The sequence below is a fragment of the Triturus cristatus genome, chromosome 11 (assembly GCF_964204655.1).
Source record: "Triturus cristatus chromosome 11, aTriCri1.1, whole genome shotgun sequence".
Taxonomy (NCBI): domain Eukaryota; kingdom Metazoa; phylum Chordata; class Amphibia; order Caudata; family Salamandridae; genus Triturus; species Triturus cristatus.
This window is the reverse complement of record NC_140594.1, coordinates 183,191,027-183,218,374: the sequence shown is the minus strand read 5'-3', so window position 1 is coordinate 183,218,374 and position 27,348 is coordinate 183,191,027. Positions and strand designations below refer to the sequence as shown.

Here is a 27,348-nt window from a genome sequence, read left to right as displayed (position 1 = left end):
ACATAATTAATGCAGAATACAAAGACAATAAATCAAAAGTAAAAGTAGCGCCTAAGCGCAATAAAGTGCGCTTTTTGTAAGCTACACTAGCCTTTTTTCACTCAGACTAGTTAATAAATTGGACCAGTAGTTTGAGAGGATTTTGGGGCTTCTTTTGCTGCACAAAGGATTGGATTTATGAAAAACAGATGACCGCCTAGGAATCTAATAAATCAGTCCTCTACTATCCTGACAAATAGCGGATACCGTATGTGAGGATGATAGGGGCTTTCTAACGCACGGCTTCATAGCATGTACAGCCACTAAAACAAAACAAGCATTGGCATAGCCAATAGGTCTCGCTTTTGGGCCCTTTTAAGTATTTAGTTATGCAGCACAATATCCTTGGTGCAACAACATCAACTGTTGCATGGCTAAACACTTATAAGGTCCCAAAGGCGAGACCTATTGGCTATGCCAATGCTTGTTCTATTTGGGTGGTGGTGGTGGGGGGGGTAACAGTGCTTGGCTGACATCAGGTAATTTTTGTAAATATTTGTGGTGGTGGGGAAAGCAAGCTAATGTTGAGGGTGGGGGTGGTTGGCAGGACAGGAGAGGAAGTGGGAGGCAAAACACCAGGTATATTTGTAAGACAATTTAAGTGAGGAGTGCTAAGATGGCAAGAGGCTGGTTGGGGTGGGCATAAAGTGCATATAACATAGGGTCAAGTGACAGAGAGGAGACCATGTTGTGCATGGCTCCCCTAAAAATTCTCTACTCCTACATATATATATTTGTTTTACAGTAACACCCTCAACAATTGCATATAATCTGTGTTTATGAACAAACGCACAAATGGTCCCTTTCGAATTGTGTGAGCAGGAGAATAGAAGTGTGCTGTGTGTAAAAACTAGAGGAGAGTTCAGCACAATTTCTCAACATGACCACCAATAATGAATCGTTCAACACTTTCCAGACACATGTTCACCACAAAAAGTCAAGAAATTTACGGTTCAAAATACAAAAAAAAACGTGGCACCCAAATTACAAGAAAATGCAGTCAATAGCCTTTTCGATTACTATACGAGGTACAAAAATTGACATTGGTAAGAACATTGGACAATGGACCAAGAATTTAAAAGTTTCATGATAAATTGCCAAGGATGCTCATAACAGCTTATTTACAAGACAATGTTTCTGTAACAATTATAATAATAACCAGGTATTTGTAAAGCGCGAACAAATCACCCCTAAGGGTCTCAAGGTGCTGGGGGCTGTCGGGAAGATTAAGCGAGCTATTGCCCAGAGTCACATGGTGCTGGGCTGAGCTGCCGCTGGGGATCGAACCGTGAGCCCCGTACTCCAGAGTCAGCTGCCCTGGCCGCTGCACCACACCTCTCCCCCTATGAAATCAACTAATGTAGTCAATATAGTTGGAAACAACGGGGGTTGATGTTGGTACCTGCACGTGGAACAGCCGTTATGAAGAAACACCTGAAATTTAGAACTAGGATGAATTATTTATGTTACATATTGTGTTTCCTGGACACCCGTTAGTTTTAATACAGAATTCAAAATCTGGTTATACACTGCAGTGATGTAGCAGAAGTGGGAATCAAAGGTTGTTGCTCACTGTGATATTGTAAACGAATTCCAGGCTGCACTGACTGGGCTAGGAGTCAGTGTTGGGCTGGCTCTGCTCCATGGATAGTAGAGAACACATCTTCTGGCTGGGCACTGGAGAGGGGTGTAAAGGGGGTGCATGCTGTGGAAAATGTTGCAGGAGACCTGGTTTTATTTTTACATCTTTGAGCAGTGGAAGGAGTGGATTGAAGAGAGGTAGTATGGGCAGGTCGAGGACACTAGGTTTTATCTGCAATTTAGGAGAGGAGGTAAGATAACAGGAGAGGATGATTGGGAGTGTGGCAGAAAACCAGGTATCATTTTATTTTAACATTTCGGTGGGGAAGAACTGAACAGAGGACCTTGAGAATGGGTGCAGGACGTTTTTGTTTAATTTGGCCAGAAGAGAGAAGGGAAAATGCAAATAGGGGTGGGTGGCAATATACCAGATACTTTTTTAAAGATTTGGAAGCAATGAGTAATGTCGAAGGTTGTAAGCGAGGGTGGCAGGACGAGAAATACGGTTTTTAAAATGTGGGTGGTGTAGGGGAGAGCTCGTCAGAGAGCGATGGGTGACAGGACACCACGTTTACTATGGTGAAGGAGCGGGCACACGTGTGGCCTATGCTCCTGCACAGCAGATAGGAGCAGTGAGCGATGAAATGGAGAGGCCATACATAACAAAACATTTAAGATGGATAACTGTGAATGAAGGGGATGTTTTTAGCCTCTGGGTTCTGAGTTACATCATAGCATTGTGACAACTTCAGGATGTCACTCGGAGCCCCTTGTGAAAAACATCCCAGCTATTCACAGTTATTCATCTATAATTCTCTATTATTTTGAGAGAACTCCTTTGCAGTGCTTCACAACTACTTTGTCCACGTTTGACCCGTGGGAAAGAATAATTTTAAAATATTAAGATTACGGAATGGGAGAAATCAGAGAGATTTTTATAATAAAGCTTAACGCTAAAATCTTAAAAGACTAAGTGTAGGTGTAAACTGACAAAACAACAATATTAAAACATGTTGTAATGTTGTAGCACTGCAAACAATTGTGCATTTGTAGAAACTGATTACTATGCATCACCGACTGATTCCCGGATATGAATTATCTGTTTCCCAAAAATGAAGTTGCGTTACCTATTCGATCATGTGAATCCTTTGAGTGATTCACAGTACAACATGCTTGAGTTTAATGGAATATCAAATGCAATTCTTTGTCCTGTTTTTTTGCACAGCCTGCGTGGTGACATTCTAATAGCAGCACACCAGGAGTTACGTACTGTTTTCCCAACTCAAAACAAAGAACAAAAACACAATAAGAAAAAATGTAATTCGTATGCATTCACTGCCCTAATAGATGACTGCTAAAATACTAAAGAGCATTATCATGTGCAAATGTAAGGGGAGTGGCCAATTGTTTATAGCTGTATTTAGTAGCAACAACGGATGCTCTCATTTGACTGGCAATCTGTAAACCGTAAGGAATATGCTACTTACCAGTATGCATCTGTTCTTGGCATGTAGAGCTGCAGATCCACACACTAGCATAGTAGATCGCCATCTGGTGTTGGGCTCTGATGCTTGCTACTTGTTGCTGTCTTGGAAGAAGTCTTTGTAGTCACGAGATAGGAGACTCCTCCCTTGGACGATAGTGCGCATGGGCATCAACTCCATCGTTAGATTGTTTTTTGCCAGGTTGGGAAATGATGGAGTTAGTAGAAGAAAAAGAGATGTCCATGTGTGTATGTCTAAGTATGATAGAACAGGAACAGATACAGGTCCCGGGGAGGTGGGTGGGCGTGTGTGAATCTGCAGCTCTACATGCCAAGAACAGATGCATACTGGTAAGTAGCATATTCCTTTCGAGGTATATGAGCTGCAGATCACATACTAGCATAGACTATACAGCAGTATCTGCCCTAGTGGTGGTCACCTGTATCGGTTGCAGTGGTTTTGAAATAAAGTTTTAAGGACAGCTTGGCCCACAGAAGCTGGTTGTTTTGCTTGTACATCAACACAATAGTGTTTAGTGAAGGTGTGTGTTGTAGACCATGTGGCTGCCTTATAAATGTCCTCTAAGGGAATGTTCATTAAGAATGCCATGGAAGCCCCTAGTTTGTGTGTGGAATGCGCTCTAGGGGGAATTGTTAATGTGCGCTTAGCTTTTTGGAAGCATATTTGGATACATTTAACTATCCATCTAGCAATCCCAGATTTGGAGATGGGGTTACCCTTATGTGGTGGAGAGAAAGCTACAAACAATTGGTTTTGCAGAAAGATTTAGTTCTGTCAATGTAGTAAAGAAGGGCTCTTTTAACATCTAAGGTGTGCAGAGCTCTCTCGGCCACAGAGTCTGGGTTTGGAAAGAACACTGGTAGCTCCACTGACTGGTTAAGATGAAAAGTAGATATTACTTTTGGAAGAAATTTTGGATTTGTTCCAAGAACCACTTTGTTACGATGTAGTTGTAAGAATGGTTCTTATATGGTTAAAGCCTGGATTCCCCTTACTCTTCTAAGAGAGGTGATGGCAATGAGGAAAGCTACTTTCCATGTTCGCATTTATGTAGAGGTTCAAATTGGGGTCCCATAAGCCTAGTAAGAACAATGTTTAGATTCCACACCGGAGAGGGTGGTAATCTGGGAGGAATAATTCTTTTAAGTCCTTCCATGAAGGCTTTGATCACAGGGACTCTAAAAAGTGACAAGTGTTGTCGATTTCGTAAGTAAGCTGCGAGTGCTGCTAGATGCAGACGTATGGATGAGTATGCTAAATTACATCTTTGTAAATGTAGTAAGTAGCAAATAATGTTCTGGATGGAGGCATCCAGTGGGTGTATATCATTGTTAGTGCAGTAAATGGCAAATCTTTTCCATTTAGCAGCATAGCAAGGTTGAGTTGTAGGTCTTCTGGCCTCTTTGATAATGTTCATGCAGTCTGGTGGAAGTTTAAGGTAACCGAACTCTAGAACTTCAGGAGCCAGATCGCCAGATTCAGTTGACCTGGATCTGGATGTCTGATCTCTCCATGGTTCTGGGTTATTAAGGACGGGGAGAGACGTAGTTTTTGGTGTGGTACTAGTGAGAGTTCCAGTAGTGTCGTGAACCACGGTTGGCGTGCCCATGTTGGAGCTACTAAGATCAGTTTGAGAGATTGCTGCCTGAGCTTGCGTACCACTAGTGGAATGAGTGGGAGAGGCGGAAAAGCGTACGCAAATCTGCCTAACCAGTTCGTCCATACCGCATTGCCTTTTGACTGCGGGTGCGGAAACCTGGCGGCGAAGGTTGGGCATTTTGCGTTTTCGTGTGTGGCAAACAGATCAATGTCTGGTTGGTCCCATTTTTGGAAAAAGGGTAGTAGAACTTGGGGATGTAGTTCCCATTCGTGAATCTGTTGTGTCCGTCGACTTAACAGATCGGCAATCTGATTGTGAACTCCCCTGGAAGGTGTTCTGCAAGTAGGTATATGTTCTGAGGAATGGCCCATCTCCAAATGTTCTGTGCGAGCTGGGACAGCTGCAGAGAATGTGTGCCTCCTTGTTTTTGTATGTAATACATGGCTGTCATGTTGTCCGTCCGGATGAGGACAGCCTTGTTCTGCACATGTAGTTGGAAGGATTTTAGTGCTAGGAATATTGCTAGTAGTTCTAGGTGATTGATATGGAGCACTTTTTGTTGAGTGCTCCATTTGCCCAGAGTTGTGTGGCCGAGGAGATGGGCTCCCCATCCTGTGAGTGATGCGTCTGTTGTCAGCACTATCTGTGGAAGAGGCTCGAGGAACGGCCGCCCTTTGGACAAGTTTGTTATATTCCACCACTGTAGAGAGCGATGTGTGCGGCTGTCCACCAACACCAGATCTGTAAGCTGTCCTTGAGCCTGGTTCCACTGACGCGCTAGGCATTCCTGTAAGGGACGCATTTGAAGTCTTGCATAAGGCACAATGAAGATGCCATCATGCCTATGAGTTGCATGAACACTCTGGCTGGAAGAGTGTGTTGGTTTTGAAATTTTGTGATAAGATTTTGTATACTGGCTATCCTGCCTGGACTGGGATCTGCTAGCGCTGTGGAGCGGTTTATTGTTGCTCCTAGATATTGGTGTATATGCAAGGGCTGGAGATGCGACTTGGGGTAGTTGATGGTGAACCCCAAGTTGTGTAACATTTGGATGGTTTGGTGAGTGTGTAGAACACATTGGTCGAATGATTTTGCTTTTATTAGCCAGTCGTCTAGATATGAGAAGACATAAATTTGTTGTCTTCTGAGATGTGATGCTACTACCGCAAGACATTTCGTGAATACTCTGGGTGCGGTGGTCACTCCAAATGAAAGGACTGAACTGGTAGTGTTGTCCATCCACCAAAAACCTTTGGTACTAGCTGTGAGCAGGATATATGGGAATGTGGAAGTAGGCGTCTTTGAGATCTAGTGTGGCAAGGAAATCGCCTTGTTGCAGCAGTGGGAGCACTTGTTGAAGAGTGATCATATGGAAATGATCTGAGTGTATATACAGATTTAGGGGTCTGAGGTCGAGTAGTCTCAGATTCCAGTCCTTTTTGGGGATTAAGAAGTACAGTGAGTAGACCCCTGTTCCCTGATGTTCTAAGGGAACTGGCTCTATTGCGTGCTTTTGAAGCAGTGAGAGAACCTCTTGTTTGAGTAGCGCAAGATGGTCTGCGGACATTTGGCGCTGTTTGGGTGGTATGTGTGGGGGGGTAGCTGTAAGTTCCAGGCAGTAACCAAACTGGATAATTTGTCTTACCCACCTGTCTGTTGTGATGGAATTCCAGACAGGTAGGAACTGTGTTAGTCTGCCCCCGACTGGAGTGGAATGGTCTTGGGGGAGCGGAGGAAAGTCACTGTTTTGTGGCAGGGGCGGTGCGAGTGTTATTACCTCGACCTCTTCCTTTGCTGTTGTTCCCTCTGTATCCGCCTCTAAAATATCCTCTACTGGGGGATGTTTGTGTAGTGGCTTCGAATGTAGATGAGGTGTCTGCGCCCATGTTTTTGGAGGCTCCTCTGTAGAAGGAGCACTGAAAGGAGCCACATGTTTGTGGAGACCAACGCTCCCATGGACTTAGCAGTCTCGCTGTCCTTTTTCATTTTTTCAAGGGCAGTGTCTACAGCCGGGCCAAATAGCTGTTCTTGGTTGAAGGGCTGACCGAGTATGGTAGTCTGGACCTCCTGCTTAAAGCCTGAAATGCGTAGCCAGGCATGTCGTCTAAGGAGTACACTGGTGTTGATTGATCTAGAGGCAGTGTCTGCTGCGTCAAGTGCACATTTAATTGACGCATTTGAAATTAGCTTGCCCTCTTGGATAAGGTCATTTGCCTGGGTTTTATATTGGTCAGGCAGATACTGTAATAGATTTTCTATCTGGTCATAATGTGCCCTGTCATATCGTGCCAGCAGTGCTTGGGTGTTGGCAATACGCCAGTGATTAGCTGCTTGTGCTCCTACCCTTTTGCCAGAATCTTCTAGCAGTTTAGATTCTTTATCCGGAGGTCTGGGAGTTGGCGCGTTTTCTAGCATTGGAACCGACTAGAGAATCCAAAGGCAACTGTCCTTTGATGTAAGTAGGATCTTCAGGGGAAGGCCTATATTTCTCTTCTATTCTAGGGTTAAGAACCCTGGCACGGACGGGATCTTTAAATACTTCAGGGGCATGTTTAATGACTCCTTTGATCATTGGTAATATTTGCACTGACTTTTGGGATTGTTCAAATATATTTAAGAGTAAATCTTCCTCTGGTGCGTCGGAGTGCATTGTAACACCATGATAAAGTGAAGCTCTATTTAATAATTGGCCAAACCCAAGGTGATCATCTGGGGGAGATGGTTTTGAGGGATATGGCTGTGGGTCTGGGAGGTCTGTTGGGATAGGGAATGCCTAATCATCTAGTGGTGAGGTATCTGGATCTGTGAATGGGTCATTAAGATATCCCCTCCCCCCACCCCCATCATCATCTGGAGGTGGTGTATATGGTGGAGAAGTTACAGGTAAGGGTGGTGTAGGCAGAGGAGGTGGGTTAGAAGGCAGTGTAGGAGAAGAAGGGGGCATAGGCGATGTTGCAGAGTCCTTCTTGTGTACAGGAACTGGAGCAGATGGTGTGTCCAGTTTTCGTTTTTCACATGGCACAGCCGTGACGTCCTGTTTTTGGGTTTATATAAATCTTTTTCTGCCTTGGATCAATAGGATCTGGGTGAAAAAGTTCTTGTTCCTCGGCAACGGCTTTCGGTGCCGATTTTCTCGGTTCCGAGCAAGGCTGTGGTTGATCCTTATGGGTTTTGGCCTTAGGAGGCGTATCAGAGTCCTTAGGCGTTTGTTTCGGTGCCGAGGATGTTGGTTTCGGAGCCGAAGCTGGATCTTTAGGCTTGGGAACGTTCAAAGCCGGCTTATCTAGGGGCCTCGGTGTTTTCGGGGCAGATTTGGAGGTGGAAGGCGTCGGAGCCGATTTCGGAGCAGAGTATTCTTTTGGCATCGGTGCCGAAAGTGCCGGCGGGACAATTGTATGCGGTTTGCTCGGTCCCGAGCAACCGGAAGACTTGTTCGGAGCCGAGCCCGGTGGCGGGGCTTCTGAAGGATGTTTTTGGTCTCGACTAGGGCCAACAGGCGAAGTCTTTACCACTGCCTTTGGTTTTGGAGGGGTTGCGGCAGGGGCAGTAGTACTCACACGTTACCCAGGAGTGATGAGGTCGTCTGAGTCTTCTGCCTCTGAGACTATTTCGAGATCCTCGGAATCTTCCTCCGGGACATCGGGCCTTCATCAAAGATGTCCTCTGGTTCCGGAGCTGGTCTCTGTGCCATGATGTGCCGTCGAGCCCTTCGATCTCGAATAGTCTTCTTCGATCGAAAGGATGCGCAGGCTGGATAGCTGGACTCGTCGTGTTCAGGTGATAGACACAGGTTGCAGACCTTGTGATGGTCACTGTGCGGAAATTTTGCTCTACACTTGGGGCTTTTAATTGGCGTCCTTTCCATGAGCCGTAGGCCTTACGGCGTGGATAGGCCCAGAGGCCCGCGTCGATGTCCGGAATCGAGCCGATTAAGTCGGGTCGAAGATTAAAGTGATTCAATGGTTTTTCTGGAAGCTTTGCGCTTCGAAAATGTTTGAATTTGAGATTTTAAACCGGAGCGGAAAAGTTGCATCCGAACCCAATGGCGGAAAAAAACAACCTAACTGTACTGAACTACCACAGATCATCCCCAGAGCAGCGTTGGCACGCTAGCTCAGGCTTGACCTAAAAAACCTATAACGTACACTACAATCATCAAAAGTGAATTCTATTAGAGATTTGCCAATTGAGCACAATAATGCTTCTAAAAGTTGTGGTTCCTTTTTTCCATGGTTATCATTGTGAATATTTGCAAAAAAAACTAGGATATGTTAGTCAATGTATATAAAATCAAAATACAGTTGGTAGAAATAAACCTATCTATAAGTTTGTCTTGCATGTTTAAAATAAAATGCTTCATTAAGAGATAAGTTGATAATCTAGCAATAAACAACGGTCAGCCTAATTCACAAACAGATTGTCTTCTGTGAGTGAATGATATTTACATAGACAATTTTTAAAGGACTACTACAGGAATAGCAGAATACAAGAAATATGGTGGGCAAGCGTCCATGTTTACACAAGATAAGCAAAAGGAAAGAACATACAAATATATAACGTATCCTAAACTAATTCAGTGATGTTAATTGGACAGGTTGCTATCAGGACAAGCTAACATTCAAGATTGTATATCAGATGGGTAATTTTTCAATAGCTAAAGCACAGCATCAGCAGAAGCTGTAACAGGTAAAGTTCCTTGGTTGTGGATCTGTAACCCACTTTACTGTAAAGAAGAGTCCAAAAAATTTGATTTAACACACTCCAGAGGATTTGATCTTTATAGAGGAATCAAGGGGAAAAATGTAAAGTACACTAAGCAATAATCTGAAGAGTGAAAAGTCTGACGAGGAATACTCAAGATATATAAAGATAAACATTGAAATGGGAAGTAGAAATACTTCTAGAAGTATTTCTACTTACCATTTCAAAGTGCCTGATGGAAGACTAAGCAAGCAAAATGGAGTTTCACAAGATTTTAACCATTATAATGTAGGCCAGTGGAGAAACATGCAACACTGTTCAAGCAAAAACTACCAAATAAGAAGTGCAGAGTAAGTGCAAGGCAGTTTTACAGATGGATTTACAGATATATGGAAGGACATCTATACAAACAACAAGTGGTCTTCAAAACAAACCAAAATGAAAATATCTACAGGAAGTAGGCCACATAACCAACTGTCTAGCCTCAAGATATTTAACCAATGAGCTTTAGACACATTACCTTTGCAGCTGATGGCCCTATTAACAGCACTAAACCTGTATAGAGTTCTTTGTTACAGGGAACATGAAAAAGGCCTTTACAAATACCTAAATGTTAGAAATCAGATATGAAGGCTGTACATTACTACACTGAAAAGCAATCAAGAAAGGCATGAATGAGAATCTACCCACAATCTAAACACACTGTTTAATTAAATAACAAGAAACATTACTTACCCTAATAACTTTCGTTTACGTAAAATAGGATTGTTGACTGTATTTAAAGGTTTGAGGCTGACTTTCAGATCTTGTATTCTCATGTTCGCAAGTTGTTCTGCATGAGCTTGCTGTATCCCAGCAACTACTGCCTGTCAATGGAAAATGCTACATTTATTTCTTAATTAGATCCATTGTGCATGTTAAGTGCAAGCCACCACTAATATCTAAGACATAATTGCATTACTTTCCTTTCATTAGGATAATTTGTGAATGCAGTGCCTTTATATCTTGTTAGGAGGATATTGAGGAAAATAAAATATTATAAGGCCCATGTGTCCCCGTGTGTTCCCCACCACTCATGTGCACATACATGTAACCTATGTATTCCCCCTCCATGGCCTGTCTATCATGATGCTTATGCTATAACGTGGCCTGCCATCATCCAGTCTCCCATGAGAGAAACGACAAATCTGCTCTGAGGCCTACACGTTTTACATCATGTTTTCCCGCATTTCCATTATTTTGGCTCAGCCAGAGCCGAAAAGAGGTTTCAGACCTCAGAACGCTCTGAAAGCTGCAGCTGCGTATCCTTGGCCTTGCACACTTGGGCCTCAGCCAAAGGGGCCCAGTCCGGGGTGCCGAGACAGTATTGAGCACGGTTATCTGCTTACTCCTACTGAAACCACATTCCTGCCTGGAGAAGGAGGAATAAAAACACAACCCGTCTGCAAAGGAGAAAGCCTAGCCTTTCTGTCTCTTTTCATGTGATTACAAAGCTCACGTCAGTGAAAAGCCCATAGCCCCCATGTAAGGCCTACGCAGTGAATGAAGAAATAGATGCCACATCGGCTCTTGGTGATGGGCAACCTATGTCACAAATCAGTCCCTGCTCCAGACCTAAGATATCAGATAATACAAGATGTACTGGTCGTCCTGACACTGAAGGCCTCTCTTCCAGACTTCCCGACTGCACAAGCAGCCTTCCCCCAGTCACACGTCAATTACACGTCATGCTCGAGTTGAGCACAAGTAAGGCAAAGTTCCAGTAAAGTTCCAGCTGATCACGCAACCCCCTCCAGGTATCCACCCACCTATGACATTCACCAATGATCATCAAGTGGACGCCCACATGGACGCCCACCTTCACGCCCACTTACACACCCACATGCTCTTATCTCATTCTCTCTTGCTCCGCCTGAAGCACTCCTTCTTACGTATATTATTACAATGTATATATACTGTACTCTGTGAATAAAGTTTGAGAATATATTCTGAGAATACTTTGAGACCCTTCCAGATCCCTTGTGGTGATGGAACTATTCTCCCTATAACTCGAGTTACTGGAATAAAGCCCTTTTGAACCTGATACCACAGACTCAGCCTCTTGCTTTATGCATGATCATATTGATATTATAGAAATTCCGAGTGCGTAATACTTTATTTACGACATTAATGGCGCCCGAACAGGGACAAATCTCTTTCCCCACACGCCGGAGATGAAGGTCCAGTTTTGCCCCCTTCCACAGCCGTGACGGACTTCAAGTGCGCACGTCGCGGGTTTTCCCGCCAACTCCCTCAGGCCACCGAAGGAGGAGGACTGCGACCAGGCATCCATACGAGGCGGTGAGGATTGCGGATCGTCCTAACCCAGAGCCCACCTGCGAGAGAGCTGTGTCCGAGGTTTCTAGAGATCCACCTAAGATACGCCATTCCCTGCGCAGCGTCAAGTGTCCGAGGCCTTCAAGTTCAAGTTCAAGTTCTGCTTCCCGGTGAGTTTTTCATGGGGGTTGCAATAAAGACGGGTTCATTTAATGAACACGGTAAAGACGTGTCTCACTTGTGAGACCGGTATGTTCAAGAGCATGCATTCAAGAATTAATGTTTCAAGAATTAAAGTCCAAGTTTTCAGGTGCACCGATATAACTGTATGAATGTTATTGTCTTAGTCAGGTTCAGTTAGGTTTGAATGTGTCAGGTTTTTATGTAAGTTTGTTTCATTGTGATTTTTGTTTTTTGGGTCATTGTGATTTTTGTTTTCGGTTACATTCCAACATGCCGTTGTTTTCAAAACTGCGTAAGATATGTACCAGAAAAGGTGTACTAGAGGAACCAGTTAACATTCCGCCTAGAGACACACCTGGACATTTCATGTACTGTAAACATGGTTTAGATGCCGTGTTGTTTTTAGAACTATGGGTAGATTACACGAAGGATTTAGAGACACAGTATAGATGGCCTATCACGGGAATGTGGGATGCGGAATGCATTATGAAGGTAGAGGAAGGTAGAGGAAGAGTTATGGAAGAGAAAATGTAGACCTGCTCAGAAAGATGCCATTGAGTTTTGGCGCAAGGAGTCACATAGAAGGACAGAGTAAGTGTTTCACAAAGCAGAGAGAAGTAGACAGGAGTCTGAAAAAGCCAAAGAAAAGAAGTTACAGGAGGAAGGGGAGCGGGTAAAAAGAGAACAGACTGAAAGAGAAAAAATACTGTCGTTGCTGGTATTTATCGCGTCCTTTCAGAGGAACTAGCAAGAGTGGCCCCAGTAGAAAGACCAGTTAGAGTGCCACCGCAAGTACCCCGATACATATAATAATGATATAGTAGCCCAAAGGTTCTTGAGCCTCCCACCAAACGAACAGCGCATAGCTGGTGTTTACATGGTCCAACATTTGACTACGTTGTCAAAAAGAAATTGAGAGGGGTGTAGCTAGAGAAAGAGCAACACCTGTGATTTGATGACACCCCTAATGTACAAAGTGTTAACGAAAAAATAATTAGTGATCGGTTAAAAGTTTAGCTTCAGAAAAATTGTGGGTATTTCGAATTTGCAAATTGTACCAGAATACAGGTTTGTGTTCTTGGTGGTTCAGTGAGCCAATGTGCTGGGTCCAGACAAATTATATATAAAAACGATCTTTCAATAGGGCGAATTATTGCAGTTTATATGGAATTGAGAAGACTTTTTGTCTTTGACAGCTTCAGAGTGAGGTCCGTGCGCACCGCAGCGGCCCTCCTACTCGTCGCGGCTTAGCCCCGCTTCAGAGTGAGGAGAGGGTGGGGGCTGAATAATGCAAAGCTATGCAGAAATAGGAGACAGATTCTGACCTTGAAGTGAAGGTGGGGGCCTAAAAAAGGAGCAGAACACAGGCACTGCTTAGAAAGCTTCTCTGACATAGCATCTGTGTAATGCCTACAGCCGGAGAGGCTTGAGGGCCAGGAGTAGATACAAAAAAAAAAAACAGATGGCTGGCAGCCCAGGCTCAAGCCGCGCTGAGGGGCTATTTTTAGCTTCTCTGATAAGACAGGGCAGCTGAGAAATGAAAGTCGAGAAACATTTCCTTTGTTCGTTTCTGTGCAAAACAAGTGCCCCGAGGAAATGTCTATGTTTTATTTTTTAGCAAATGTTACATTGCTTCTAGACAAAAAGTAAAATGATGCTCTTGCTTGAAATTTTAAGGGCTATATGCCTATATAAAAACGATTTTCAAATTCAGACAATTTTCACAGTGGAAATTGTGGCCAAAAGTTGCCACCAGTTGGATTGGCAAAATGATCCAAAGGTTACAAGTATGAGAAGACACATGAGATATGCGCCTTCAAATAGGAAATCAGGGTACATTGTGTTGAAATAAATGTATTTTTTTGTCATAACACCTTTATAAAAAGAAATGTTCGTGTGTTTTTCATTTTTGATTATTGTTGCTGGTCCTGTGTGTTAGAAATAACGCAGTCAGTCCAGCTGACAGCTGCTCATCATTAGGATGAGCTTCTGTCAGATGGGGGTGAATAGGGCAGGAAAATCAGTTATTGATAATAAGCCTGACAAATTAAGCAGGCCAGAATGTTCGCCTCTGAGCTGTAGGTACAGTAATTGCGCATCACTGCTCATTTATATATGTTAGTGTAATTGTCTATGCTTTCTGTGCTTGGTATACTGATGGCTTGGCATATGTATTTTATATATGTTTTGTTTTTGTGTCGTATTGACCAGTATGTTTAGCATTAATACAAGTTCTCCTGGGCGTTACAGAGATGGTCGTGACGACGTAAATCTTTGCGCAGCGCTTGGCTGGAACTTGTTCACAATTACTAAATTTCACAGACATGATATTACCATTATCATGCTGTCAAAATAGCAGACAACACGTTATCAGTGTATGTCTAATTGGTATTGGAGATGAATAAAACAAAAGAAAAAGACTAAAATATGTATCACATGACTGCCTTTCTCTTATAGACAGGCAGCCTCGGTCATATGTTTCCAGATTGGACATTAAGGAACAATTATGATCTGTACACTGGCATCTTAACACTTGAAATGCCAGTTTTAAATAAGGACTGCCACCCCAGGATTTCCTTTTTAAAGTTTGCTTTAGTAAGCTCATTCTTGTAAATGGTGGCGCCACAAGTTGACATGTTTTTAAATTAGGCTATTAGGTTTGAGCTTCTGAAGGGAGACGTTTGAATATGAAAGGCGAGGGATGCAGCTTATTGTATAGGTGGCAAATTTTTGCAAAATGACTGATTTCTTTAGCAGATAAATTATTAATTATGAAATTATCAACATTAGTGTTCTTAAACTTGGTTTTCCAAATATTTAGGAAGGTTAGCATTCCTAGTATGGCCTCCTAGCAGTAATATTGACTTCAGGTTGGTGTAGGTTCATGTAATAGGGACATTTGCATATGAGATGTCATTTGGCCAGCCTATGAGCTGACACAATGAGGTTTGTACATTTGTTAGAAGGATTTCTCGCCATTTCAAATACGCTGTGTATCTCCTATAATTTTGCTTATGCCCAGTTGCTACACACAGGGATTAATAGTGTTGACAAGACACAGGGTTTGATAGTGTTTGACAGCAGTGAAATCTGTTTCAGATTTCCTCCTGTCAAAAAGGGGGGAAGGTGGAGAATATTGGCTTCTTGAGGAGAATATTGGCTTCCTGCTGGCCCCTGAGGAGGTTCGCTTCCCGCTAGCCCCTTAGAAATTAAGCCCCTTGGAAATTAAATTAGCCCCCTTAGAAATTAAGCCGAGGAAATAGGTATGTTGCTCTTCCCTTTTCTCATGTTTTATTGTGATCTTTCAGGGGAATTAGTTGTGAGCAATTTCTTTTGTTCTACTAAGCTTAGGCGACTGACACCAGAACGTATTCAATTGATTTCTGGCTTTTCACAGCCCAAGACACAAAAGGAGGTACGTGCATTCATTGGCCTCACTTCATATTGCAGGCAGTGGATTCCCCAGTATGCTTACATAGCCAAGCCCCTAATACAGTTGACAACACAGGAGGCAGCTTCTACTAATGTCCTCCCTTGGACACAAGAACATACTGTGGCATTTGAAGAATTAAAAAGAGCTTTATGTCAAGCACCAGTTTTAGCGATCCCCGATTACAACAAATCTTTTATGCTTTTTGTGACAGAGCGAGATGGAACAGCACTATCTGTCCTAACACAAGATCATGCAGGAAAACACAAGCCCTGTGCTTATTTTTCTAGTACATTGGACCCAGTAGCACAGGCTTTGCCTGCGTGCCTAAAATCTGTTGCAGCAACAGCCTTAGCCATAAGACAAAGTGACTCAATAGTGCTGGGCCACCCCCTGACAGTACAAGTACCACACGCAGTGGAGGTTCTCTTGAACCGGACACAAACACAACACCTGACTGTAGCGAGACTGACAGGTTATGAGCTGACGTTATTTCAACCACACATAGAGATCAGACGATGCAACATACTGAATCCTGCAACTCTTTTGCCCTCTAGTACAGAAAACGTTCCACCACATGACTGTGTTGAAGTAATACATACCGTGACTAAGCCAAGACAAGACTTGACAGATGTTGCACTCCCAGACCCTGACCTAACACTATATGTTGACGGCTCATGCATAAGGACGGGGGCGGGGGAATTAGTAGCAGCATATGCAGTGACCACTGCTACTGAAATCATAGAGACTAAAAGAATAGACATATTGTCAGCACAAGCAGCAGAGCTCATCGCCCTGACACAAGCGTGCATAAGAGCAAAGCACTGGAGAGTAAACATTTACATCGAATCACAGTACGCATTCGGGGTAGTTCACAATTTTGGAGTACTATAGAGAGAAAGAGGTTTCTTGACCTCTCACGGGGCCAAGATACAGCATGGCCCCCTTATACAAGCCCTTCCGGAAGCTATACATTTACCGACAGCCATAGCTATCCTGAAATGCAAAGCACATACTAAAGCCACAGATACCATTTCTCAAGGCAATGATCTGGCAGACCGAACAGCTAAACAGACAGCTCAGACCCCACTAGACATGACGAACTCACAGATACTATCACTGTCCAAAGCCATGACAGTTAGGGATCCTTCCAGGGATGTACAAGACATTCAGACACATGCTACTCTAGATGAATTAAAGAAATGGTCGGAACAAGGAGGGGTACTAACTGATCAGGGTTGGATGACTAAGGGCAAAGAAACATGGTTTCTTCCTGATTCGATGGTACAAGTGATCATAAATACCGCACATAGTCCTGCACACTTAGGAGAGAAAGCAATGCTAGACAGCTTACAGAATATATGGTTCAACAAGCACCTGCGTGCAGCAGCGAAACAAAAGGTTAGAACATGTATGATCTGTTGCCAATTCAATCCAGGTAAAGGCATACCGATGGAACAAGGTGGATTCCATCCACCTGACCACCCTTTTGAAGTCCTCCAGATGGATTATATCCAAATGAACAGATGTAGAGGTTACAAATATGTCCTGGTACTCATGAAGCAGGTGTCCCTTCTGTTAGGGTATACCTGGAAGTTTCATTGTGTGCGACATCCTGAAGCAGCAGGCCTTGTAGAAAGACACAATCAGACCTTAAAGATAAAACTAGCAAAGATTTGCGCAGACAAAGGTGTAGATTGGATGGTAGCCCTGCCGGTTGCCCTCTTTTACATGCGAATGGTAGCCCATTCTAGAACAGGCTTATCTCCCTATGAAGTGGTCTTTGGTAGACCACCGAATATGTGGGGCACTCCGATGCCTAAAAAGATTACTGATGTTGATAGTAACATGCTGACAGATTACCTGGCTTCCTTGATGTCTGCACTACTCTCTTGTCGTTCGCAGGTTGCTGCCGCCTTCCCTGACAACACCCAGGTCAGGGAACACTCCATCACTCCTGGATGGAAGGCGCCGAAGTCAGTGCTCTGGACCACGAGGACGGCCGTTAAAGTCAAAGGGCGGAAAGGATGGTTGCACCTTCACCACTCTTTTACAAAGGAAAAGAACTTTTCAGACTTTGAGCACCATTTTCTAGAGGAGACTCCCCAGCAGTCTAAAAAGTCAGAACCCGTTTGATCAATTAAGTCCACTAGGTGGTGAAGCGGTTGAACATGTATTCTGGCTTGCATAAGATCTTGAACAAATCAGAATGAGAAAAAGAGAGCAAGATGAAAAGCAAATACTGTAAAATATTACGTGGTAGATGTATAGTGACTTTGATTTTTCTATTTCTTCTGTGCATCACGATAATATGTATCAGCTTAATACTACATGCTATTTTTCCTCCTATTGCCTCACTCTTACACTCCTCCACTAATGATACCATAAAGCACACATTTAGTGATCTGCCATCCCATGAGCTATAGTATCGACTTGCCTTACGCAACAATACCTTTATTCAGATGCTGCATCATGCACATCAACTAGCAATGCTACAGACTGCTGGGTCTGTGGCCGACTTCCCCCGTATCAGAAGGTGAAGGGAGTGTTGCCTCTTTTCCCTTTTCCGTTCTCCCATAATGGAACTTGCGGAGCATGGTTTGCCTTAATGACATCCATCAACGGTGATGCCAAAGAATGTCAAGACAAGGAGTGTAGAGGTGACTGGGTATGGGGTAACTTGACTAAAGGCATGAATGAAGCATGTTTCCCAGATGAAGAAGGTCTTCCCCAAAGGAAAGGTACAGATCTAGAAAATGAAGAATATCTGCAAGGAAATGCGACCCTTGACTTTATAGTGTTGAATGTTAAGCCCATACACAATTTAGGTCCATCCTCAATTACAGTCCTGCCAGTAAAAGGGAACTTGTGTGTCAGAAAAGAAGGCTCAGAACGTTTGGGGCACAGCGAGTGTAATACTATAATAGTGTTTAAAGACAAAGGAAAGTCCTATTTCAGAGCATCACGGCACACCTACTTTATTTGTGGCCAGACAGCCTATGTACAACTGCCCTTGGACTGGGGTGGGACGTGCTACATATCATTTCTTTTATTCCTAATAACGCACCATCTGTATACAAAGCAATAACAAGGCTCCACAAGATTGCCCAAAGCATACACCAAGACCCAGGCACGTGGACTTGGTCCAGTTGGCTCTGGGAAATAATATCAGCATGGGGATGGAAAGCGTTGACAGTCTGTGGACTAATACTACTGATGATATTCAGTTGTTGCCTATGTCTGCAGTGTGGCCCGGCCATTTGCGGCCTGTGTGCTACTGCATGTGTTCCACATCCCCATTTACAGAGCATTGAAAATGGTAAAATAATGCTGCAAGAACAGATTGACTGTCTCATGAGAATAGATATGACATGAGGGTCCACTAGGGGACAAGGAGGGAATGAGGAAAATAAAATATTATAAGGCCTATGTGTCCCCGTGTGTTCCCCACCACTCATGTGCACATACATGTAACCTATGTATTTCCCCTCCATGGCCTGTCTATCATGATGCTTATGCTATAACGTGGCCTGCCATCATCCAGTCTCCCATGAGAGAAACGACAAATCTGCTCTGAGGCCTACACGTTTTACATCATGTTTTCCCGCATTTCCATTATTTTGGCTCAGCCAGAGCCGAAAAGAGGTTTCAGACCTCAGAACGCTCTGAAAGCTGCAGCTGCGTATCCTTGGCCTTGCACACTTGGGCCTCAGCCAAAGGGGCCCAGTCCGGGGTGCCGAGACAGTATTGAGTACGGTTATCTGCTTACTCCTACTGAAACCACATTCCTGCCTGGAGAAGGAGGAATAAAAACACAACCCGTCTGCAAAGGAGAAAGCCTAGCCTTTCTGTCTCTTTTCATGTGATTACAAAGCTCACGTCAGTGAAAAGCCCATAGCCCCCATGTAAGGCCTACGCAGTGAATGAAGAAATAGATGCCACATCGGCTCTTGGTGATGGGCAACCTATGTCACAAATCAGTCCCTGCTCCAGACCTAAGATATCAGATAATATAAGATGTACTGGTCGTCCTGACACTGAAGGCCTCTCTTCCAGACTTCCCGACTGCACAAGCAGCCTTCCCCCAGTCACACGTCAATTACACGTCATGCTCGAGTTGAGCACAAGTAAGGCAAAGTTCCAGTAAAGTTCTAGCTGATCACGCAACCCCCTCCAGGTATCCACCCACCTATGACATTCACCAATGATCATCAAGTGGACGCCCACATGGACGCCCACCTTCACGCCCACTTACACACCCACATGCTCTTATCTCATTCTCTCTTGCTCCGCCTGAAGCACTCCTTCTTACGTATATTATTACAATGTATATATACTGTACTCTGTGAATAAAGTTTGAGAATATATTCTGAGAATACTTTGAGACCCTTCCAGATCCCTTGTGGTGATGGAACTATTCTCCCTATAACTCGAGTTATTGGAATAAAGCCCTTTTGAACCTGATACCACAGACTCAGCCTCTTGCTTTATGCATGATCATATTGATATTATAGAAATTCCGAGTGCGTAATACTTTATTTACGACAATATACACCCTAATGGCAAAACCTTATTGGGATGGTCGTGCTGAGCAGTTAACCACTCAGATGGAGGTAAGAGGCAATAGGGTTACTCAAATGTTATGCATTTCAACTATGTTTAAAAAACAAAATCTGAGAAGAATCCCTGGGGTGATTCATAAAAATGTATATTATACACATTTTTTGCATAGCTTGGAATGAGACTTAATAGCAATGAATGAGTTGAGGTTTTAATAAGTGCTGCACCATGACGTAATTTGGGGTGCATAAAAAAATAGACAAAAATACCATTGCAGGGATATGGGTAAGTAGATGACGTGGTTCAAGAGAAAGATACCAACAAACTAGCTTTCAGACACAAACGTAGGTCTTAAATGCTCTAAAGCTTCCATAAGATGACATTAAACATGAATTAGATAATTATGTTAACTTAGACCCAAAATAATGTTTAAAAGTAAAGTTTTTGAGAATTGTGCACAAATAATTGTGTGTAAACCTTGTCCATCATCATTTGAGCAGATGGCAAAATATTATCAAGAGCCTCTGTGCAATTCAACCAGGGATGGTCCAAAACTCCTTCAATGGTGAGCCTTTCCTCAGGCTTGACTTTCAGCAGCCTGCAAGAAATAAAAAAAAGAAAATTATCTTCAAGAGAATATACATTAGGATTAGTTTTTAAAATATGCAATTGACAGATAAAATCCAGGAATAGTAATTATCAAGGTACAGTAACACCACAAATCTGCAACCGTTCTTAACTCAAGGAAAATATGCAATAGCAGAGAAGTGGAGTGCATAAGGAATATCTTTCCTTATTCGTCAGGAACCCCAGACCAAAAGTACGAGACACTTAAAAACCAATATGCTTCTCTCATAGGAGAAACGGAACCCTAATTTCATGCAGAACACTGAGGAATCATACAGCATCCGAAGAGAAAGCTGTATTTAAAAACAAAAAAGTGACTTAATCACAACAGTCCTCAGGAAAAAAGACCACTCAGTTCAAGCGTATACTCGTGATAGTAAGTATAAGGGATCATCCTAGCCTAGAGTGTAGCATGCGCACCCAGCAAGTGAAGTTCAGGCTACAGTCAAATAAAAAGGGTTTTCCATTTTAACAGTTTAACATCACTGAAGAGTTAACTTTTTCTTAAAGAGAGGGTGATGATGTGGGGAGGAATTTCACTGTGTTCCATAGGTGAAAAAGCATGCATACATCCAAATATCTTTCCAGTAGAAACACACACTTTGGTTGAAATGAGCGCTGCAAAATAATTACTGTAGGTGTCCTACACCAACCCATCTTTCTGGGTCCTGTACAAGACAGGGACCAGGACTGACTAAATATGTGCGATTTATACACCAGATGCATCTATATTCTTCCCACCGGTAGGTAGTCCAGCGGCATCCCTTGAACACAGGAAACCATAAAGCAAAGGGCTCTGAAAACAGAATGCCATGCTTGATTATTGGATGTGTAACTTGAGTCAGGCATGAATAAAGACCTGAACCCTCTTCGGATGTCAGTGAAAAATAAAAAATAAACTATTCTTACCTGAGTGTCTGGCACCAAAGAACAGTTTCCTCTCTAACAGAGAAGAGACTTTGTGTTGGGCACAGGCAATCCAATCGTACAGAAATCTGGACAGCATTTGTGGGATGGGCTCCAGATGGGCAACCGCAAGTGTACGCAAATGCATATCCTAACAAATTTAATTAAATGGTCTTCGTTACCTTCAACTTGATGAACTGGAGGGGCAGAGCTCAACATCTGATGGTAGTAGATACTCTAGCTAAAAACCTTAAAAATGTCCAGTTGCGGTTCTTATATAGAAGTACAAGTAATCATCTTTTGTTTTGATTGCATACATCGAATCACCAGTTTAGAAATCAACATCTTGAACGACCACTGCAGAGCAAGAGATTTACCCTGTGGATAGCCATTGTTTTGAGACCAGTCCTGTGCTTCTTTTCCAACAAAAAGAAACAATAGAAAACCTAAAGTTCTGCTCTTTCTCCCGCAGTAAGACTTCAAAACCACAAGAACGAGTCTCTGACCTTCGTTACAAAGGACCTGGAAATAAGATGGGGTGGGGGGCACATGAGGTAGGTGAGGGAGACACTGAAAGCCAGAATCAGCAGACCATCACGAAATGTGTCTTGGATAATGACTACAAAGTGGAATATGAAGAGAGATCAAACCTCCATGAAGTAGGTAGGCTGTGTCGAACAAGTTACTTTCCTTCAGTAACATCTTTTCTAGTACAGATTCTGTCTAACCACAGATTCCTCGTCTTTTGGATATCCCCAAGTGTCAGACTGGATCTGGAAATGTGGGGTAGTTCTTACATGCGCCGCTCCGTCCCATGCAGATGTATGTGATGTTGGGACTGAAATATACACACCACCTACATGCGTTGACGTCACTTGCTTTCTGAACTCTGACCATACCAGCAGACGTGGAGCCCATAGAAATCAGTATGAAATAGGGTACATACCTTTTGGAGGTGGAAACATATCAAGATTGGAGTGACCAGATCATTCCATAGAACGGGGAGAAGGGTCAGCCTAAGTTACAGTCTCAACCAGATAGACATTACCAAAGGTAAGTAACTTGTTCGTCTGATAAAGACTTCTAATCGCATATTACTCACCTTTTTAACAGATACCAAAGCAAGACCTACCAGGCCGTGGGTCTGTGGAATAACTCAGATCAGAAAATACTGTAGGAAAGATCGGGCAAAATCCCTCACGCTCGGATTTGGCTCTCTGGGCAGTAGAGCCTGGCAGATGTCCAAGATTGACACCCCAGCAAGGCTTTAGTAGAAACTTTTGACCTGGTGGAATGAGCACGCACACCCGCTCTGGCTGCTTTCTGGCTAGTCCATAGCAGATTTTAATACATAAGACAATGTTATATGCCTGAGGTGGCTTTTTTCTGTACCAGCCTGCACTTCTTTGTTCCAAAAAACCCGACAAATAGTTTCTCAATCTGTTAAAATTCACTATCCCTCTCGATAGAAAAACTGAGGGTCCTTTTAGGATTGATGCGATGCAGCAGTTACTCTTCCTTAGATTAGTGAGGCGGTGCATAAAGTGTTGAAAGGGTGATGGACTGTCCTACCTACATGAAAGGGTGTTAATACCTTGGGCAGAAATGCTGCCATTGTTCGAAGGACTACTTTGTCTGGGAAAAAGGAAACAAATGGTGGAATAGAAGACAAGGCATGAAGTTAACTCACCCACCTCGCAGATGTTACAGCAATGAAAGACCCTGTTTTGATTATAAGTAGGAGAAAAGGATAACCGTGCATAGGCTCAAATGGCAAGCACATCAGCTAGGTCAAGTCAAGATTTTGAAGCCACTGCAGCATTATAGAAGGAGTAGGTGGGAACATATGGGTCAGCCCCTTTAAAAAACACAACAGATGATCTAAAGAGGGATGGTTGATGCCGTTAAAGTTGAAAGGGTCAATAAGTAACCTTAACCTGTGGCCACAGCAAGGCCCTGCTTGGCCATTGATAAAGAAAATAAAAAATATCAAGTAAAGAAGCCTGCAAGGGCTGGATATGACAAGAACACGAGACAACAAACTTCTCCCAGTGTACTGCATAGGCAAACTTCATTGAAGGAAGTGTGGCTGCCAGAATAACACCAACCACCTACGGAGGAAGGTCGAAGGTCATCAACTGTCGCTGCTTAATCTCAACACACAGAGGTATAGATTGTGCAGTCTCGGGTGGAAGACCTGGCCTGTCTGCTGCAAAATGAGATCCTCCTGAAAAGGAAGCCAGATCGAAGGACATGTGCTCATGGCCAGAAGTTCTGGGAACCATACTCTCCTCACAGAGTCCAGCACAACTAGGTTGACTTGGGCACTCTTTTTTTATTTTCTTGAGCACTCTGGGAAGTAGAGGCAGGCACGGAAAAGCGTAAAGGAGTCTCAAACTTAAATGTAGGCGGAGGTGTCTCCAAGGAAGATGTCTTGGGAACTCCAATGTGCAAAATTCATGACACTGCACATTCTCTGTGGTGGCGAACAGATTGAGTCAAGACAGTTGTGTTGTCTGTGAAAAACTGCACCCTTTCCTCCTTGATCATAGTAAGGAAAACGTTCAATGCCAAGCGTGTCACTCTTAACTCTAATAAGCTGATGTGGAGGAGAGTCTCCACCGGAGACCAGAGCTGATCAACAAGTCTCCCAGGTTACCACTCGAACCCAGTAACTTTGCATCTGTCACAACCGTTATTTCTGGGTGGATTAAGGAGAGGCGTCTGCCGCTGGTCCAATTGCGGTCGAGCAGCTACCACTGCAGGCCTATCGCAGTGCTCTATGACACCTGGACAGAATCTATCAAATTTCCTTGGTGCTAAACCCACTAGGACTTCAGATTTCAATGTAAAACCCACATGTGCCACCTGGCGTGGGCCACAAGTAGGGAAAGAAGCCTTAGAGCTGACCTCACAAACACACGCTGCTGGTTTAAACATCGGATCATAGCCCAGTTTATTCTTTTTCTTTTTTAATAATGGTGTGAAAGATTTGTGGCTGGAAATGCTGAAAAAAATGTTCATAGATAGAAGTTCCTTTTCTGATATCAATTCCTTTCTGTCCCAGCCTCCTGCTACATGATTTCCCCTTTCTTACTACGCAAGTGTTGTTTTCTAGCTAAATGTCCTATTATACTATGTTTAGCTGTATTAGCATGAACATCTGGTACCATGTTTTTGGGATAAACAAAAACATTTTCCCAAGAGACATTGTTTCACACTTACTTAAATATAGAATGCACAGAACTAATAGAGAAAGCAGCAGAAATCAGGCAAGCCTTGTACAAAATAGCAAATACAAATCATCACAAACCGCCTATTCAGAGATGAAAAATTGCACTGTACAGCTAGCTTCCCAAAATTGAACATGTAGATTCTTAAGAAAAGTGCTTATTAGGAACTCTTTGCTGGAAGAATATCACTTGAAGACTAACCTTTCCATACTTTTACAGACAGCATATGCAGCAGGACTAATCCTACAGAAATAACTACCTTCTACTCATCTAACACCATCTCCTCTTCCAAAACCTTTTCTGAAATAATAAATACTAATGAAGCAGGCATCACTTGGTAAAATGTCATCCTTTACGAAGACTATTTTAAACCCATTACTCAGACAATTATCATATTTCTGGAGGATTATAGGTACAAATTAGACGTGGAAATTGTAGGGCAAGAAATATGCCTGCCACTTTAAAAGTGGACTTCTAGAATACATAAACTGATGTTAGATCAGAATATTTAAGTGCTTTTCATACTTCTAAAATCATTTGAGAAGAGCTGCTGCGGGAATGTTATACTGCTAGGACATTATATAAATTTGCCTCCAATGTCAAAAATTGCGTTGACAATCTAGATAATGTCATTATCAGTAAGCGAAGCATACATGTCAAGATATCATCCAAGCCACCGAAATATTAGAGCAGCACACAGTAGGCTTGAAAATATTCATACTTTATTTCAAAATGTTGCAGGAGATAAAGTGAAAAAAATAAGAAAAAGGAAAAAAGTATGTAATATTGTGCCAGAATTAAAGGCCAGATATATTAAGTATTTTTAACTGTTGCAAACTCTCCAATTAGGAGTTGGCAACCATTACAATGTTTCTTTCTTCATACTAATCCTATTTTTGGAGTCAGAAACGTTTTTCCAACTGTTCAAATGGGATTCCAAATGGATACCAATTCGGTATCTGGCAGGGGTGTGTTGCGGGTGTTCCGTACAAATACCAAATCAGCATCATAAGTATTCAGGTTTTGCAAGTGAAATCTGGTTGCAAAACATTGAATTTTTACCAACACAAAATACTACATCTGGCCCAAAGCTCCAATAGTTTATATTCAAGAAAAAACATCTTGAAGACAAAGTAAAACATTAAAAGGACTAAATGGATCAACTTAAATTATGGATGAACTGTCTGCAACTAGAAACAGTGTGTTTTATAGGCACATGTGAATGGTATATCAATATTGGCAAAGCTGGTTTTAGCTGCTTTTATCTGAGACACTCATCTGGGCTCACTTTTCTTTGGCTTGTTAATGAGGACTGCCTTGCTGCAGAACCTCAGCAGATGCCAGGTACTTAGTAAAACGTCTGGGCTGCTAGAGCCCAAAGTCAAGAATTGGACGCAAACCATTCATCTCAGCTTCTGATGCATTTATTAAGTGGGTGTTAAAATAAGTGTCTTCCAGATCACAAAGATGCCATCTCCTAACTAATTGTTAACCAGGTAAACACATTGCTTCCTCTCGTCTTTTGATACCTCCCTTCTTGACCCGCGCTTGGGAAGGAGTTATGAAACTCATTCCATAGAGTTTCATGATGTTATGACTAAACCTGGGCATAGTACTACGCTATGCTCGCGGGGCGTGCGTAGTTTGTGCTACTACGCGAATTGCACATTGCGCAGTGCAAAAACACGTACAGGGCATTTTTTGCTTGCTCGCGGTCCTCGAACGTCAAGTTGGCGACCGCGAGCGAGGAAAATAAACCGCCCGGTGAGATTCTCAACACAGGGAGATCAGGTTTCTCCTTGCGAGTGGTCGCTTATGCTCGCGACCGCTCGCGATGAGAAACTACCAGTCCGCGTTGAGAAAGCTGCGGCTCGAGTACAAATCTACTCGAGTGGCAGAAAACTACCGCTTGCACTGTGCAAGATGCTGTTTGCAATGATTGCACAGTGCGGACAAGCATCCGGCACAGTGCAATCAGTGCGAACAGCATTTCCCTACCGCACTACGCAGTTCGCGTAGCGTGCTTAGTGCACTTCGCGTAGCTACGTGTAGCGCTACTACACAAACTACACCCAGGGTTGGTTATGACTTGCCCTTTTCTGTGGAAGGTTAGTTACTGAGCTCTAGGATGGGGTCAGAGTGACATTTTTAGCAATGCTGTGGCTTCCCACTCTGACTGGAAGCTAGCTACTTTCCCTCCGAATGAGATAAAACAAAAGTGTCAGAAGGTGTCTTTGAAAGTCATGATTGTTTGGTAGCTAATGTCCTGAAGATCCAAAACCTTGCAAACGTGTGAGAGGAGTTGTTGTACTGTTGCTGTGTTCTCTCAAATGCAAATAACTGGTGACTGTCCCAAAGCTCTGACTGCAGTAGGAAGATGTGAATTTGTTTGCATGCCCTGTGCCTTGTATAATCAGAAATACTAAAAAAAAAAAAAGGACAGCACAGCCACGGCTTTGCAGTATCTTTTACCTAGACTGTAAAAACGAATGTCTTGTCAAATATGTCCTTCTTGTAGACTAGTAAGTATAGGATCTGTAGCTACTGAATGGGCTGCAAGTCATTGGACTTCAGCCATCCCTGTCTCTGCAACACAGCTGTGTTAGTTTGCTGCCTTAGGTGAGCATGACTATGGCTGTCTTGAAGCTTGGCAAGTTGCTATAAGCC

The 27,348-nt window shown here is 43.1% G+C and overlaps 1 protein-coding gene across 6 annotated transcripts in view; it reads right to left on the bottom strand.

Annotated features, from left to right (window-relative positions):
- MAPKAPK5 (MAPK activated protein kinase 5) overlaps positions 1–27,348 on the bottom strand; it is a 480,082-nt gene that overhangs the window by 108,247 nt on the left and 344,487 nt on the right. For all 6 annotated transcript variants that reach the window (XM_085636242.1, XM_085636241.1, XM_085636245.1 and 3 more), the window contains 2 exons: positions 20,393–20,513; positions 10,162–10,292 (listed from right to left, as the gene is read on the bottom strand). In XM_085636242.1, coding sequence (XP_085492368.1) covers positions 10,162–10,292; positions 20,393–20,513 — 252 coding nt within the window. The remainder of the gene's footprint in view (positions 1–10,161; positions 10,293–20,392; positions 20,514–27,348) is intronic.